At 38.1% G+C, this 18660-nt stretch overlaps 1 protein-coding gene, 1 long non-coding RNA gene and 1 pseudogene across 7 annotated transcripts in view; 2 read left to right on the top strand and 1 right to left on the bottom strand.

Annotated features, from left to right (window-relative positions):
- Positions 1-7428, top strand: part of FAM171B (family with sequence similarity 171 member B) — a 35670-nt gene extending 28242 nt beyond the window's left edge. The window contains exon 8 of the mRNA XM_085227637.1: positions 101-7428. Within this exon, the coding sequence (XP_085083763.1) occupies positions 101-1436 (1336 nt within the window). The 3' untranslated portion in view covers positions 1437-7428. The remainder of the gene's footprint in view (positions 1-100) is intronic.
- Positions 7429-9044: 1616 nt separating this feature from the next.
- ZSWIM2 (zinc finger SWIM-type containing 2) lies at positions 9045-12948 on the bottom strand (annotated as a pseudogene).
- Positions 12949-13239: 291 nt separating this feature from the next.
- LOC104911628 (uncharacterized) overlaps positions 13240-18660 on the top strand; it is a 167760-nt gene continuing 162339 nt past the window's right edge. For 5 of the 6 annotated variants that reach the window (XR_014884270.1, XR_014884271.1, XR_014884269.1 and 2 more), the window contains exon 1: positions 13244-13431. This is a non-coding gene — a long non-coding RNA (uncharacterized LOC104911628). Of the gene's footprint in view, positions 13432-18660 lie in introns of all 6 variants that reach the window. The other variant, XR_014884272.1, reaches the window with a different exon arrangement.

The following is an 18660-nucleotide window of genomic DNA, read 5'->3' as shown; positions in this document are numbered from 1 at the left end:
ACTAGTAACTTAAATAACATCTGATCTTCGGATATGGAATTGAACAGTTGTTGTATTTCCTAGCCATACTCTGCAGTCACTCTTCATTTCTTTTGCTTAGGGACAAATGTGGTCAGACACAAAAGAAGGAAAAAAATACAACAAAGCTGGATGTCATAAAAAAAGACCAGACCACATCAACAACTCACATAAATCACATCAATGCTGTCAAGGGGTCTTTAAAGTTAGAGGATAAGTCGCAACTGTATACGCCGAAGATGTCTTCATACAGCCCTCAAAGGAGGATGTCCACAGACACAGAAGATGGAAAATCACGAGACAATTTTAAAATCTACTCGGAAGATGCTTCTTATCAGTCATCCTATCAGACTGGTCAGTCAATAAGTTCCCCTCATTCCTTGGAGCCTGGTGCTGGACTCAGACACTTGCAGCCACCAAAGCATACTAACGGTGCTACTTCCCAGGCTCCTAGGGACATTCAAGAGCAAAACAGATACCTTACACTGCAAGAGGAAATATACGGGCTTTCCCATATCCCAGAACATCTAATGCATATTTACAATCAACCTATTGCTATTCTTCAAACTTCAGATCTTTTCCATTCCCCAGAGCAATTGCACGCCGCTAAATCAGCAACTCTGCCAAGGAAAGGACAGTTAGTGTATGGCCCCATGATGGAGCCTGTGAATCGAGACGGTTACATACAAACACTACCTAAAATGCCAGTGCACTCTCATCCACAGCCTTCTGTCTGCAGAGATGAGAAAAGCACCCTGGATGGTGAACAAGGCTTGCCTTCTCAAACATCAAACTGGAGTCGGTACACTAACAGCCTACTGGAATCTGTCTCCGTCCCTGGGACGTTGAATGAAGCAGTTGTAATGACTCCGTTTTCATCTGAGCTTCAAGGCATCTCAGAACAAACGTTACTGGAACTCTCTAAGGGAAAGCCATCTCCGCATCCTCGAGCATGGTTTGTGTCTCTGGACGGAAAGCCGATAGCTCAAGTGAGGCATTCTTTTATAGATCTGAAAAAGGGCAGAAAAACAGAGAGTAATGATACCAGTCTGGACTCTGGTGTGGACATGAATGAGCATCATCCTGGTAGGAAACTGGAGCGAGAGAAAACCTTCATTAAAAATATGCCGCATTCAAAAATCCTTTACTTGGAAGATCTGGATCTGAGTAGCAGTGAAAGTGGGACCACTGTGTGTACTCCAGAGGACCAGGCTGTGAGGCACATTCTGGATGGAGGGAATGGGCCAGCCACAGAACAGCAAGATGAAGAGGGTCTAAGAAGAAAAACTGTGTCAGGAAGTCAGGAATCCGGTATCCCTTCCCCTAAAAAAAGGGATAGGCCATCTCTCACGAAAAGGGATAGCAAGACTAATATCTGGAAGAAAAGAGAGGAGAGGCCGCTTATTCCTATAAATTAAACACAATGTGCTTTGTGTTGTTGCTCTCCCTGCTGGTTGTTGACCTCTTGGCTGCTTGTGTAATTCTGCAGTGTAGGGTTTACAAGGGAAATATTGTTTTCTAGTATCAAGAAAAATTAACGTTTTTTAATGTACAGATTGAGTTACTATAACTTCAACTGGGCAATTGATATTCAATGTGAATAGATAACAGGGAAACACATGAAAAGTTTCCAATTCCTAATTTTGCTGGCAGTGTAGAGAGGGTCCACATTTTAATTAGCCTGTCTTTTTTTTTTTGACACAACTCTTGGAATGCACAGTGAGAAATGTAGGCACATCTTTCGTTTGTTGATTTTTTTTTTTTTTAATTTTTACTAAAGCATCACTATAGTGGCTCAAGCCATTTCTCAGTCTTGTTCCTAATAAATGTGATTATATGTACAGTATTTTATATGTGAATTTTTCTAGGGATTTGTCACTACCACTTTGTATAATGCTTCATCATTTAGTCCCATGGCACCAGAAGAAGAGCTCTGTTGGATTTTTCAGAAGAGTTCTAAAGCATTACTGTCCTCTCTGTGTCCATTGATGTGCAAGAGGTAACTGTTTTGTATAGCAGTGGCAGCAGGGGGACCTGTACCATGCTGTGTGGTTACTGGAGTTCATGATCTCTGCTGTCATAAGATGTTGCTTATCTTTTTTAGTCCACTTGGTTTTGAACTGAAGATGTTGATAACTGGCATCAGCATCCACCTCCTGCAGAAAAGGACTGGTTCTGGTCACATTTAGAGCTGCTGTTACTGCTAATCTCAGTGGCTTCTTTAAGCTTTGTTACTAGTTAAAATCTTCTGCATACTGTTGAAAGAGTTGTGCTCCAAAACATCGTCTTGGATTCGTTCGGATTTGTAAGTTAGATTTTGGACTGCGATGAAAAAGTGTGCAAGTTTAGACAAGTTATGTTATAGTATGTAATAGTGCCCTTTGATAGGAAAGCTGTTGCTTTTTATTTTATGATTTGGAGATGTATGTGCCTACATTTTACTAATTCAAGCTTCTTATGTCCTAGATTGTGCATCACAGTGGAGTTCAGCAGGCTTTAAAAATTGGGGTTTTTTATAAGCATGAGAGCAGATTGCGAAATTTGATCTGTAATGCAATATAAATACTACTTATGACTCAACTTAGAGTTAAACTTACCAAAAGTCATGGATGCATGAAATGTAACTAAGATATGTATAGAGGAAGGGAAAGGCCATCAAAATGTTCTTTATTTTTAATGTTCATCTTGTCGAAGTGAGAGTTTCAACTTTGGCTAACAGAAAAATATACGTACCCTTTGAACGTGCTTTGAACCATATATAGAATATCTTTCTGTGGCTTTTAAGATGCTTCCCTGATTAAATAAGTTCCAGCATCTTGGCCTTGGCAGTTTGATTACGAATCTTCTTAAAATAATGTTATAAATATTTCCTCTAGTTTGTAGTAGTTTGGGTTCAACAGTGAGGCCCAAGCATGAAATGCATGCAGGTAGACTGTAGGGTGCACTTAGTTGAAGCACACGTTGATTTTCTTCCGTGCCAGTGCTTCAGGAATTCTTCTGAGAATTCAGGGGTGGGAGTAAAGTATGGTGGGGGTGTTTATTAACATCCATCCCACATGTGCACTCAGAGTTGGAAATATCCTATGTGGCTGGCCTTCTGGGAGCGTTCACTCAGGAAATTGTTCTGTGAACTATGTTTGTTCTTTTGGGATTGTCAGTTGTCTGGTGACTTTTTTTAGTAGAATATGTAAGATAATTGGGATGGTACTAGCAGTCCATTAGTCCAAGTTTTTCTGATGTCTAATTCTAATTCTCTTTGGCCGAAAGACTCAGATTTAATTATGCAGTTCATCTATTTTAGAGGTTAAGATGGTTTGCCATGTTAGCATCCCTTTGGTACTTTTTCTTGGTAACTAATTTAACTTCTCTATATGAAATACATTACATATTTTCCTGTATTCAATCCACTGGATTATGTATATGACTAACGTTCTAGCCCAAAGTGATGATATTTTCATCTTTTCCTTTGCTTTATAACTTATCCATTATATATTTTGAAGTGTATTTTCATATGAACGCACAATTTATTGAAAGTTACTTTTACTTTAGAGGTTCAGTATTGCCCTGCTTAGAGTTGCATCAGTTGTGATGAGTCCCTTTTAGAAAAGAGACTTTCATATATTCTGTTGAAAATAACAGTAAATCCCTGAAGTGGATTTGAGTTGTTTAAATTTAGTATTGTTTTCCTACAGTAATTTAAATATACAGCAGATTCTTTATCTTGTTTAAAGCCGTATTTTAAATTGTAGGTACCAAGACCACCTAATTCCTTAAACTCACTTTTATCATGGAAAGGCAGAGACTGTAGCAAATGGCTTTATTCATGTGAGTTCAAGTGAATGAAATTTTGCGCTCCAGTGTTCCTGTTCTGCATCAGAGTAGGTATCTGGTCACCAAAGAAAAAGGATTAGAAATTTTGAAAAGATCAGTTCAGGATTTCAAAAGAGCAGTTTCCAAAGATGCACTGAGCTTGTGCTGATTCTTGTCTGCTGTGTTGGTGCATCACAAGCAAGGAGTGGAGTTACTCTCTGAACCTTCAGTCTAAATGGTCTTTGGCTGTCTGGATTAAGCCACAATTTTGCTCTTGTAGTTTAAAATGGCCTCTTGAAAGGCCGTGCATAAGTGCATCAGCTCCTAGGCAGCCAAGCAAGTTGGAGGGGAATATTATTATTAAGAATTTCTTGCTGCTGAGCTTCTCGGTAGTAGGAAGCAAAATGAATTTCTTTCTGAAAACGTTCTTTATGCTCTGATAATTGATAGAGATGACTTATCTGTGCGTAAAGTACGTGTCCTTAGTAGCCTTGCAATAGCTGTAGCTGTGGTGGGACAGCTCCTATCAATATCTTCTTTGTGAATGAAGGGCCTCGGTTCTCTCTTGCCTAATGAGGATATGAGCATTTGTTTGTGTGGAGTATTTAAATTCTTTTCTAGAGTGCACAAGCAGCAGTAAAGGTAATGCAATTTCCAAGACTGTCTTTAACTGTTGCTTCTGTCCATGCTTTGCTTGCTTGGTAGGTCCCATATGTCAACTTGACTGTACGTGACTTGCTAGCATTTATCAGTGTTGTCATATGCTGCTGGTAACACTTGAGAAGACTTTTCTTTAGCTGTATGTGGGAAGATAGATGTATGAAAACAGATGATGCCCCTAAGCGCACAGTGAGAGGGAATTCTTCCCTGGCCCTAACTTGAGCATTAAGTCTTGGATTTCAAAATCCGCATGCAACTCTAAAATACTTAAAACACTTGATATCCGTATGCAGTATTTACAGGTTATATTCTGTAAATATAGTCATCATTTTCCATTCATGTGTTGGAACTTGGTGCACTAGGAACCTGTATTACCTCTTAGTGACTGGAATTCTTTATTTTACTCATCCTTTCAAGAAGTTCTGCTACATTGAGTTCTAATATTTTAATTGCAGATACTGTATGCTATGTGTATGTAGATGGAGAAGACAAAATGTTACCGTGATGCTGAGTTTCTTGCAGCTGGGTATATCTTTTCTATGTGTTAGCAGGTTTTGACGAGGTGGTTGATGGAGTTAGCTGAGACCTTGATTCTGCAATGAATGTGTATGGCTCAGATCAGTGCTTTGATGCACTATAATCATTTTCAGGATCTAAAGGGGGACTAAAAGAAGGGGATGGATTTTTTAGCAGGGTCTGTTGTGACGGACAAGGGGAGGTTATTTCAAAATATAAAGACATAAAAAAGAAGTATTTTACAGTAGGAGTGGTGAGGTGCTGGAGGTTGTCCAGAGATGCAGCGGATGCCCTGTTGTTGGAGACACTTGAGGTCAGGCTGGATGGGGCTCTGAGTACCATGGTGGAGCTGTAGATGTTCCTGTTCATTGCAGGGGAGTTGGACCAGATGACCCTTAGGGGTCCCTTCCAACTCAAAAGATTTTATGATAATGTAAATGATCAGATTAAATAACACATAGCTGTATATACATTAATATGTGTACGTTAACTGGAATACGAATTACCTAGTAAACAGTAATTTTCTGGTGTTTATAAAAAGTCAGGTACTACAGCAATTTTAAAAAAGGAGAAATGCTTAACAATTACATTAGATTAGCAAGGAAAAATCTTTTTAATACTGTCAGAATTAGGAAAAGTCTGTTATCTTATAAACCTGAAAGCACAACTGATTTGATAATTAGGGACGTTATTTACCAATGCAGAGCTAGAGATGTTGCACGAGAGATAATCCAGTATGTAGGACTGCACATTTTTAGTTGTCTGCTCTGTTTCTGTGCAGTAATTTGTACCAAAGAGGGTGAGATGATTAGGCAGCACTTAAAATTCTTCTCGTTAGTTAAAATATGAAGCAGATTAACAATATTATTGTTACAATGTTGTACAAATGAAAATACAGTACACTTAAAACCGTTGTCCACTACAGCATATTGAAACGTGGCATACTAGGAATATTTAAAGAGCTAAATTAGCCTGCTGAAGTGCCTTTCTCTTTCATCAGACTTATTTTATCAGTGGGACACATGACTATCTGAGAAGCACAGGTATGTGTTTTTTTTTCTGTTAGCCAAAAACCCCAATTCAAACTTTCAGTTGTGTAGCTTTTATAATGTTTTCAAAGGCAGATCTAGTGTTTTTATGTTGGAATAATGAATTCTGCATGTTGATGATGATGACTGTTGTACACCCTGTCTTTTTTGTATTTTATGTTTGAAAAGAAATTAAAGAAGTATATCTTTAGCAATCTGAACAGTAGTATCTTTTAAGAAACACATATGGAATCCAGTTCTCTTTAGTAAGCCAGAATGAAGCATCTTGGAAGTCACTGGGATTATGAGTCTGAATCTGTTTTTTTTTTAACTTGAGAAATGAAATTATTATGTTTTTAATGTACAAACTGTGATGATGATAAAAAGCCACTGTCAGTTGCTAACCCTCATTGGCAGTAGGAGGTATATTGAGTTAGGTGTACTGAGTTTTATTTGTGTTTTAAAACCAGTTTATATCTCATTTTGAGGCCTCACCTGCATTGTTTACACAATCGGAGCTTCTTCATTGATTTGTTTTCTTGTTTTTTCAATTTGTTGCAGTTGTTCTCACACAAAACACAGTGATAGACCTACAGAGTTACAAATGAGCATTCTTTTATAGAACTCTTACTAACTTTTGCCACAGTTCTAACAGAGGACAGGTACGTTTCTCTTAAAGAAATCATACTAAAAGTGGGTTAAGAGATTTTAATCTGAAGTTCATTTTCTTTTAAAAGCAGTATTCAGTGTGTTCTGCTTATTAAAAGACAAAAATTACTTAAGATTGTTTTCAAGACTAGCAGAAGAAATCTATGTTTTAAGTCTTTACTATTAACATTTACCCTGAAAATTATCTTACAAAATAAAACTTTTTTCATTCAATTTACAATTACTGAACATTTCTATATTTGCATCTATCCAAAAAGTGTACTGGTACATTTTTCCTCAGTTTAATTTTTCAGTTCCTTTAAAGCACTTGCTGCACTTCAGTCCATGTTAGAAGAGTACTATTTTTACAACATCTTGCTACTGTGTGTGAAGACACTGTTGAGTGCACAATTTGTGCATGCAGGCCATAGACCATTGTTGAGGTACCAAAATGTAGGTGAGCTGATGGTTGTGGTCATCACCTTGCGTGTTGGAGCTTTACACTCAGCAGGCACTTCATTACCTTGGCACTCATTTTCAGGAATGTTCAAGAACAGATGAGATCTTCATTTAGAATGTTCCTGATGTCCAGCATCCAGGTTTTAAGTATTTTTACCTTTTTATATTTTTTTCAGAGGTGTCTTCTAATCTCTGTTTATTACAGTGTCAGTGAATATGTTGCTGAAAATGTAACTAAGACTTGTAAAATGTTAGAGTTTATGCAATATAATAAAATAGTTAAAAGTCATCAGTGCCATAACTTCAATTTTTATGGTCTTTGAAATCACGTGTTGTCCAGGAACACACTGGTCTCACTTTTATCTTTGTTAAATAATGTTAAAATATATTCTGTATTTCTTCCATGGCCATAATTCCAGTGTTCAACCAATGTTATCCTGTTATCCACCTTAGAAGTTCACCAATTCTAATTCAGCCATATTCTGTTCCATTTCTAGTGAAGAAAGCCTTTGATTTCCACAGTGCGTCTAATTCCTCTTCGTTTGCTGGCGCAGCTAAAAGTATTACCTGTGTAAATTGATTTTGTTGAATTGGAAGGAAGTACCCAAAGAAAAAGAATACTATTTCAGATTTTGTTCTTGCTCATAATCTTTGTTTTTTCTCCATTCTTTCATTTAGATACTTTCTGTGACTCCAAGAGCAAATAAGATTTCTGCATGTGTAAATGTGCAGAAGCATCAGTTCTACCTACAGATAATCTCAAAATATCCAGGTAGAAGAACAGAATGATTATATGATATAGAAGAGCTTAAACCAAACTTCAGGGTTTGAAGTAATGATTTTAATTGCATATAGCGCAAGCCTTTTTCTCCTTTTCAGCTTTACAAAAGCCATTTGTCAATTATTTTGTGTTTGTTCAAAAATGCTGCAAGACTACAAGAAAGCATGCAACAAAGGTTTTCCCTACCATAGCGGGCATTCACATGTGTTCTGCAGTCTAGTGTCTGAGAAGCTATCATCTTTGAGGAGATTACTGGCTTTATTCTTATTGTCACAGAAAAAAATATTTTCCAACTTCCTGAGAAGTTGTTTCACTTTATTTAAACCTATTGTGAATCTGTTAGTTGCTTTGAAATGGACGGAGTTTCCTTTGTCTCTACAGGAAAGCAAAGCAATCTTATGAATTTTATTTCCAATTCAGTAGAAGAAAACTCTATGTCAGTCATATTTCATTTTAATCTAAAGATTAATTATCTGGGTCGTCAGATCTGTAAATGCAAATAATTATATGAAAACTGAGCTGAAGTTCAACTTGATCAGCTTGTCATAAGAAAACCCCACAAAACTCAAGCTCTATGGATTACTCATAAAAGATCAATTCAAGTCTGCGAGTGAGTGATACTGGTAAGTTTGTTCTAAAGAAATTGCAATAAATTTTCGTTTCTATTAAAGTTATAAAGATATATACTGTATACTACATCAAGGTTTACTTCCTCTTCTGAGTATAAATTATGAATATCTATAAATATCTGCTGAGTGAACTATAGCAGATCTTCAAGAAAGAACCTGAGACTATAAATAGGTTCTTGTATATCTCCCTTTTATTATTGTACACTGAAAATAGCAGTTGATACGACTTTTTTCAGCAGTAATGTTAAAATCAGTCTGGCTTTATTTCTTACAGCTCTGAATAAGAACTTTGTTGTAATTGGTTTTTCAAGAATATCAAAGCTGTACTCATTTTACATTTCTTGGAGCAATTTACTTGACTGAAGGCTAAAAACTTAAACAGCAACAATTTCACAAGTACACAGCTATTTTCTGAAACATCTACATCAGCCAGGTCAGTTCCTGTGTTTATTTGAGATGATCTAATGTAAACACTTCGTGCAGCAGTGAATTAATTTTTGTGGCATATACAATGAATGACATTTGATTCTTCATTTATTTCTTTGTTACCTGATCTCCCAGAAATCCTGTGTATGGAATACAAAAGCGAAAATACAGCTGTGTTACTTAAAACAAGAAAATTATGAGCTGGTATGGAGAGGAAATCCTTCCAGGAATAAATTTATGCTTGTAGGTTTAAAATTGAGATGATGAGGGAGTCATTGTCTTAAGAGCTTCTGTTGATGGCTGGTCTTTCCCACTTGTTTACTGGTTGTTTGTTTTTTTAATGAAGATTGGCTTGCTACATAGATAGGTGTGAAAATTCAGCAGTCTGGGATGTCTTTGAATTGAGGAATTATCACAGACACCGGTTTTAAAAGCAAATGTGTTATTTGTACTGCCGTTGTCAAAGTGATGTGGGCTTCTCAAAGCTTCATTTGTTTAATCCTTTCTAATGGTATTGGGACTTCCCAGAAAATGCTGCCTCAGAAGAGCTTAGAGAATTATTCTCATCACGCTTCGAATGCTCACTCAGAGTTCTGCTCTTATAATCAGAATCACCTCCTAGATGGGGTCAATATAACTGCTTAAAATTAAATCCTTTTCAGACACTGGCACACTTCGTTATAACGTGTTTTGAAGCTACTTGGAGAACTTTCTGATTGGTGTTCAGGTGATACTTGCTTGATTAAATATTCATTTCCAAAGGCATGTGTTTCTGGTTCCACTTTTTTTGCAAGTTTTCTAATGTGTGTATGAGAACCATTTGGGAAGTGTTCATGTTTGACTGGCATATCCTTTCAAGTCAGAGCACGGTATACAACACATTCATCAATAGGACATGGGTTTTTTGGTGCACTAGCCAACTGTCAATACATTCCCTATGACACTTAAAAGACAAAGGTCAGTTGTTAGCATATTTCTCAGCTAAGTATGGGCTAATCAATTGTTTGACCATACAGCAGTAATTCAATTTTGTCCAGTGTTCAGGGTGTCGAGAGGAACTGAGCACAATGCGAGCTGTGCTGCTGATGAGTAGAGTGAATACATAGAGTGAACCCTTAAACTTCCAAGAACACCAACTAATATGTTTTTTTAGCTTGAACAGTTGCATAATGTATTCATTCAATGTTATTGAATTTTTGCAGTAGTTTGTGTGAGTTTTCTGAACTACGTTGACTGGTTGTTGTATTAGGAATATTGCTATATGTTCTTATTAAAATGTTTATCTTGTTGTGTATAATGTTTACTATTTCTTCAGATGCTATTTAGGGGAGTGTTGCGAGAACATGTTTTTTGTTTTTGTTGTTTGTTGTAGTGGATGGTGCAGAAAAAGACGAGCTCTTAATTCTCTTGAAGACGTAATACTTCCTTGGAACGCTTTGCTAGGTTAAAGCTTTTGTATGTTCCTCTTTGATCTGATGGTTCTGAAAGCAGTTCATACCATTTCCATTTCTTATTTCTCTTCTGTTGTGCAAAATAATTGAGATAAATGGAAGTCAAGATTAAGTGCCTTTGTAAATGATTTAAAAAAAAAAAAAAGTAGCTGACAACAGTTGATCAAATTTGTTTCCTAACTACTTTTGGCGTGGCAAATGCAATTAGCCTTCTTAAGTGAAATCTGTTATTTAGACCTTTGCAAAGCCTGGAACAGAAAGCATTTACTTTGGTTAGAACATCAAGATATTCTCACTTTTTTTCCTAAGACAACTCTCAGGAATGGCAAACCTCAAGAGCTGATATTTCTAGAGATCCTGACACAAAGTGACAGAAAAATTAACCTCTAAGACGTATGTTTGTTTATGGTTGTAATGGTAATCTGAATTAACTGATGTTTTTCACTGCTCTGATGCTACAGAGTAAACCTGTGTATATAAAGCTGGTATAAGGGAACCAGCTTTCTGTAGACCTGTATGTACATGTGTTTTCAGCTCCCCGATTTAATGGGTTTTGTGTTTCAGTTCTAGGCCTGGACTCTTAACAGTCTTCTTGTAGGATTTATTTGGGTAAAAACTTGTTGACAGACTTCCACCAGCCTGCATTTTGTCTCAGGCATGCCTCTCAGAGAAGGTAAGCAGTTAGTTGCAAAAACAAATTAGAAAGGCAGGTTAAGTTAACTTGGATGTATTCACAACTGCTCATATAAGGGTGTCATGGTACAAGGCATAGGTGCAGAGGATAACTTAGCTTGTATCTCAAGGTGTTACTTTTTTCTTATCCTACTATTTTTTCTGTAGTTACTTAGTATGTAGCAAAATGAGTATAATTCAATGTGTAATGCCTGTATGATTCATCTAAGGAGAAGTGAGATAATATTGCATAGCTCAGGGTAGGAGAAAAAAAGAAAACTTTTTTGATACCTGTCTAAAAAAGAAAAACATGAAAAATGGCAAAATCCAGTGCAACATTCATGGCATAGGTGATAATCAGCACACTCAGTACGCTTAAGAGGAAAAAGAAATCACGTCTACAGAACAAGGAGTTAGGGTAATAAGCAGTTATTGTTTTATGGTGAATTAGTAGATAAGACTTGCATTTAGAAAAGGAAGATTCCAAATACATAATACATAATTGTATGGAAGTGGATTGTCTACTCTGTAGTTCAAATCACTTGTAATAAAAAGAGAAGAATAAACAAAGACATAGCTGTCTTAATCTTTATTTAAAAATACCTACTTGTAGCACTTTACCACAATTGGAAACACTCTGCAGTTGTTGCAAGGGACTCTGAGGTGCCTATCTAGTTTTGCTTTCTCTGTTGTGGTCAAAAGCTGGTGAGAGTTTATAAATTCTTCTAGAATTAGCCTCCCTGCCTAGTGGGCACTTGACTATCATTTTCATCTTGGTGGTCAGTCCAAATTTTCATACATTTTATGTGAATGTTGTTACCACAGCCGTATCTACAGAGAAAAGAATACCAGTTTCTGAAATATTTCCATAATCATATTAGAAAAATCACATAGCAATACTTAGCTGTCTCTGCTTTTGTTTTCCTCCTTCCCCTCCCCTCAGAGTTTAACTCGTAGGATTGCCAAATTTTCAAGAGTGAGAAAAGGACTACAGCAACTGTATTCTTGTGTACTGAAGCTAGCAATATTAGCAGGTCTTGTAATTCTGTAATTAGAAAAGCAGCAAGGCAAAGAACAAATTAACCTGCAGTAAGTGATGGGATGCATTTTCTTGAAGAACTCCTGCCAAATGGGACAAACATCCTTTTCATCAGTTCTTTCTCTTGGTGTAACATTTGTGAGAAGGGAGTTTGCTCTGTTTGTGTTCTTGGTGCAATTGCTGCAGTACACCCTCAACTTCTTTCCACAAGACCCAACTTAGAAGCATCTAGCAAAAGTTAATGCAAACATCTAAACTTATTTGCATGCATCTCATTTACAGTAACTCTGTATCTCCAAATGCAGAAGGGATTGTCTCTGTCAAATAAGTATGCTATGTTTCAGCCCCCAAATGATGTAAATTCTTTTTGAACTACCACAGAGGCTTTTTGCAGTATGCAGGTTTTTATCTGCAAACAAAAATGAGAGACAAAAATCTGAGACAAAAAAGAATCTGAGATGTTTCTAAACCATGAAATTATCAGTGACGGCTTACATTTGAAATACGAAAGAATAAATTAAACATGGTTAGCATAACTCATGATGCTTGTAGATTAAATGTTTTTTTTTTTTTTGCTTCTCATGTAGGAGGCTGATCTCATAACTCATACTTGCTGACACTGCAGTAAAAAATTGAGTAAGATAATGAAGAATTCTCCTTAGAGCGATGAGAAAGTGATGCAGGATAGGAAATAACTCTGTTAACAACCACCTTTGGCTTATTAATCTGTTCTCTGGAACTCCGTCTACGTGTAGTTCTGATGCCACAACAACCTGATCGCGCTGCAGTCCCACAGCCAGACCTGAGTCATGCGTTTGTGTCAGTGTGAATGCTGTTTGTGAGCTGAAATCCAACACATTGTCTACTGAAGTTACTTTCACCTCTACACACCTTCAGAAAGTTCTGAAATGTTGCTGCGATAGAAACACAGGCTAGTTTCTGACTGTTTTTAAAACGAGTTCAAACGGAAGGGGCCGGTCCCCCTCCTGCCATCTCTCCCTGCCCGTTTCCCCCCACTATCCAGCCGCTTTCCCCCGCGGCAGCATGCGGCTGAGGCCTGAAGCGCCACCTGCCGGTACCGTCTCGCCCCCGCAGCGGGCGGGCGGTGGGCGCAGCTCCTCAGCAGCGGCGCGGCTGCAGGGGGTTCGCGCGCGCTCCGACAGCCGCTGCTGAGGCGGCACGCGGGCGCGCGACCAACAGTCGTAACGGTCGCTCCGGTTCCTCAGGCAGCGTTTGTTTCTTTCGGCTACGGAGGGATCTCTGCAGAAAACAGAAGGTCGTCACCTCATTCTCGGTACTCGCCGCTTCTTTTCTCGAAATGCACTTGTTCCGTTACGTGCTTTCTTTTTTCTTCAGTTCGTTTTTTGCTGAGAACGGTCTCGAAGCCGTTTGTGTGGCAGCCGCCAGAGGGATCTCCCCGCTCCTCGCAGGAGCTCGTTTTCACTTGTCTGTAACGGGAGAGCCGGCAGTTCTCAGCGAGGGGCTGAAAGGAGGCTGCGGGAGGGGCGGGGATGGGCGCTGCTGGCAGGTAACGGCGATAGGACACGAGGGAACGGCACAGGTTGCAGCAGGGGAGGTTCGGGTTGGGGTTAGGAATCGTTTCAGAAGGAGCGGTGATGTGCTGGAACGGGCTGCGTGGGGAGATCTGTCCCTGGGGGTGGGCTTTAGTAAGGGATGTGGAGTTGTGGTTTCGGTTACGGTTCCTGCTGGCCCTTTTGCCTGTGTGGGATGTGTGTTTGTAGGCATGACCACGTTTCAGGATTTTGTTTAGGGAGCAGGCTTTAGAAAAGAGACTTAAAGCAAATGTTGTGGATCGGCAGCCACGTTGTGCATAGTTGAAACACACGTTTTTCACAAGCTGTGGTATGGAGAATGCTTGTAGCCAGCAAATGAGGAATAGTGTTATAATTAGTTATTGCATATCCAATACAACAGACCCTTCCCTTCTGCAAATATGAGCCAATCCATTACATGACATTTTGTGTGTCATTTTGCTCTTATTAGGTGATGCTTGACTTTCTGACAGTTCCAGAGCCGGTCTGATGCTGATTTGCCTTTTGTTTTGTACAAGTGCTTTTGGTTCTCCTCCACCACTTAGAAAGGGTGAAATGACACCGTTTCCTCCATCTTTAAAGCAGGCCAGCTTGTACAGGTCTTAGCCAGCATGCCTAGCATCTCAAATAGCATATCCACAATGTGTCAGTTCTCACACCATGTGGCAGGTGACTGTATGAATAGTCTTTACAAATAACTGTTATATAACAGGACAGTTTTTCTAATGTTCTTTGAGACAGTGAGTGCCTTTTATTTCATTTTATTGTATTTTAACAGAGAGAGCTTCTTTTTTTCTGTCAGTACATGAAAGCTTCTGGAAGTTTTTCTTGATTTTGAGAGAATATATGTGGCATCATCCATCTTCATCTCTAAACTGTTACCCTGAAGAGTCCAGACAGCAGTGGATTATTTCCCCTTGAACATGAAGCAGTTTTGAACACTGCTAGAGCTCAATTTTGATTTTAGTTTGCAAGAGGAAAACACAGTTTCAGCTCTCACCTCTTAAGAAGGTCAAATCTGTATTTCTTACTTACGTAGGAAGTGTCTCATTTTCAGAGTTAAAACTACATGAAGTCATACAGGAAAGGGTACTCTGAGCCTTTCTTTCTGAAACCCTGTTTCAAGTCAAGGTTTCTGTGGGCCAGACAATAAGAAGGTGACTTTTTATTTTGCTTGTTTGTAAATGTGCAACTACCAGCTCATGTTTTTTTTTTTTGTTTGTTTGTTTTTTTGTTTGTTTGTTTTTCTATAAACCTTCTGTTCACTTTCACTGAACTACAAGTGAGTGGAAGATGTTTAATCTTACACATTTATTTTTTTTCAGGTGAGTATCCTAATTACAAATTTGGGCACTAGGGATGGAGAATGCCTCCACCATTCCCCTTCCATTCCACTGGAAGTTACTGTGAAATGCTGCCCTTCTAATTTCTGGAGAAGCCAGGGCTTCTATGCCTATCCTGGGGTTAGGCATTCCTTTTCATGAGTCTGATCCAAAAGTTATGCCTCCTTTTTCATTCTGTTGGTCCATGATATTAGAGGTCAATGGTGGTGTGGCAGTAGACGTTGAGCTTTCCCATCAATATTCTGGTACATGTTGGTGCTGTGTGACAGATGGCAGCAGAGGGGCGGGCTGAAATGGAAGTGCACATGAAACAAGGGTGTCTCACTGAATTCCTCCATGTGGAAAAAATTGACATTCATAGATGCGTGCTGAATGTTTATGGAGACCAAACAGTGGATGTGAGCACAATAAGGAGGTGAGTGACGCATTTCAGCAGTGATGTGAAAGACAAGCCATGTTCTAGATGTCCATGCAAGCTGTTACACCACAAAATAAAGAGCATCTCCATCAGCTCGTCACTGTTTCATGACTTGTGACAAGTTTTATCTTTCCCTCTAAACAGAAAATAGAACAGTAAAAGTGTTCTGGGATATGTATTCTTCTTCTCTCATGAGAACTAGATGCCTGGAAATATTGACAATCTATTGAACTGGAGCTTTAACTCTTTAACTTCCAGCGCACTACGTGATGTTATGATGTGGAATACCAATAACAAAGATCATAAAACCATAACACAACCTTCCTCTTGAAACACCAGGCTCCATACCAGCATGAAGACCATGGAGCACACTGCCAGTCTTGGCTGGGCTGTCCTTCCACACCCAGCATATAGACTGGATTTTGTGCCTTCTGATTTCCACCTGTTCAGGCCAAGGAAACATGGATGTCATGGCAATCTTTTCCTAGCAACAATGCTGTCACGGCAGCTGTGAAACAGTAGATCACCTCTGCTGGTACAGATTGTTCATTGTGGGTAAAAATGCTAAGTTAGTGATGGTGACTGTATCGAAAAATAGAATTTTGTTATCTGAGCATTTGCTCTATCGCTACTGTTATTGTGCTATTTGTATCAGTTTCCATGGAATTAAGTAGGAGGAATTACTTTTGGAGTGATCTACGTGTTTAACTTCATCCTGCTTGATATATACATACTTGCATTGTGCTTAAGCCCACAGAATTCACAAGGTAAATATTTCTTTTTCCCTAGAATTCAATTTGACAGATGCTCCCTGCCTTGCTTGAGAATGAATTATATCTACTTCCAAGGTGTGTTTTACAATTGCTTTATCCCAGGAGCCTTTAAATACTGTGAGCAACATGACATTTTATTCCAAAGAAGCTCTTTAAAAAAAAAAAGAAAAAGAAGAAAACTTGACTGAGAGATAGGATCAAAGATTCTGAGAATCAAAGAGAATTATTGGATCTGGGAAAATCTCCTGCAAATCCTGCAAACAGAAGATGTTTCCTGTCAGAGATACTGAATTATAAGTAAAAAAAAAAACAAACAAACAAACCTATTTTAAGGCTTAAAAAGCAAGGTGACCTTGTGGTACAGTGATAGACTTTTAGAGATTCTAATTATCCTGGCTCTTCTAAAAACTTCCTGAGCGCTATTGCTCAGTGCCTGTTTTCTAATGGTAGTATTTCATTTTTCCTTTTCCCTGCCTCATCTATTTAGACTGACTCTGTCCCAAAGGAGGGGGACTTCAGTTATATCACTGTATATTAAATTATCTGACTAAATATTGGCAGTGACATATTCATTCAGTTTTCTAATTATGTTCTGATAGTGACTCAGGGTTTGCTTTCCTATATCTGTTTATAATTTTGTGCTCATCTTAATGCAGCACAGAACACTTTGCTGCAAGGCCCCTTTTTCCCATGTTCTTCCTGTTGTTCACCAGGACGCTCAGAGTCTTTCTCACAGCCAGCATCTGCTGGTGGTTCATGGGATTATTCTTCCTCAACTGCAGGAGGCTGCATTTCCCTTTGTTGGACGTGACATTCCTGTCTGCTTTTCTCCAGCCAGCAGCAGTACAACCAGCTGATCCATGAACCACCCCTCCTGAGTTTGTATCATCTGTAATATTGCTGAGATTGTGTTTTGTCCTGCCTCTTAAGTTATTAATGATGACCTTAATCAGTCTCAGCCCCTGTGTCAGGCCTTGGGATTTTCAGTAATAGTTTGATGAATTAGGTGTGGTCTTTGGAATACTTTCTTCTGGTCTTATTTTCTACTAATATATTTGTTTCTTATTTTCTACTAATATATTTTCTGATTCTGTATTTATGATGTGAACTGTAATATGTCCAAATTTGAGATCATTATTACTGTGCTGTGGTTAATAGTTTTGCTCTTGGACATTCTCTTGGCATCCTTCGATTGAAACTTCTTCATTTTTTATGACTTTAATTTTGAAAAGTTGATGATCTATTGTGCTTGTACGTGAGCTCTTTGCATCTTGGAGGGAACCAAATTTGAATCTGTAATTCAACTAAAGTGATTAAAATTCTTACATAAAATAAAATTTAATGAAAACTGTTAACTTACGCTGAGTTTCTTTGGCGTTATACAAATGCATCAGCGAGTTTGAAGGTAGATGAGTTCCAAAGGGTACATTTCATCCTTTTAGTCACCATGAGGATTTTCATAGTTAACTTGTAAACAGTTTGCAGGTGTCTCAGTTCTTTTATTTGATAAATTGTGTTGAAGCCACAAAGCAGCAAATCTCTGCTCTGCTTAATTTCTATGTGTTTGTTACCATGACTAAATTATTGCTGTGTATTACGCAGGCAGGTGAGTGTTGAGAAGAACCAGTACAGTAATTCACACATCTGCTGTAAGACAATCTTCTGTCACTTCTGAAGCTGTCAGCATGGTAGTAACTTGTCTGGAAATTCAAGTGGTTAATCAAATGTACTTTATTGATTTAATTACAGGAACAGGACTATCTGCTCTGTTTCAGAAAATGATGTTTCACAAAGACCTGATGATTTGAAGACATTCTTCCCTGACTCATAACTCCATTTGTATTTATTATGCTATAGGAACATACTCATCACAGGGCGATGTGTCTCTTTTTGTATTATTGGTACTAGAACATCTTAAAAAAAATAAATAAATAAAAATGTGTATTCTCCCATCAAATATGCTTCTTTTGCTAGAACCTAAACTGTGAGACTGCAGTGTCATTATGTCCACTTTGCCTTGTGTAGAATATCGATATAGGGATAACTTAGCAGCTCTAACAAAATAACTTAGCAGCTCTTGCAAATTAAAGAAATAACTTTACTGTGTCACCTCCTACATGTGTTGAAGGATATTGTGGTAGGGATAAGGACCTCTAGTCACAGTAAACACGTTTTCAGGTGGCTTGGCTGTTTGTATTGTGCAATAGGTTGTGTATTGGTGAAAGCATTTTCCAGAAAAATGCATGATTCTGTAAATGGCAACACTCACTACAAAGACGTATCAAAAGTAATAAATCTTTCCCAACAGATGCCTTTTAATATTCTGCAGAGCTGAAGATTTATCAATGTTTTATTTTACATTTATCAATATGTTTCTGTAAATTAGCATCAAGTAATAATTCAATCTAAGGAATTTCATTCCGAGCTATAACCTTT

Source organism: Meleagris gallopavo, chromosome 7 (genome assembly GCF_905368555.1).
Source record: "Meleagris gallopavo chromosome 7, MGAL_WU_HG_1.1, whole genome shotgun sequence".
Lineage (NCBI taxonomy): Eukaryota > Metazoa > Chordata > Aves > Galliformes > Phasianidae > Meleagris > Meleagris gallopavo.
Note: the sequence above shows the minus strand (reverse complement) of the source record. Positions and strands in the feature narration are given on the sequence as shown.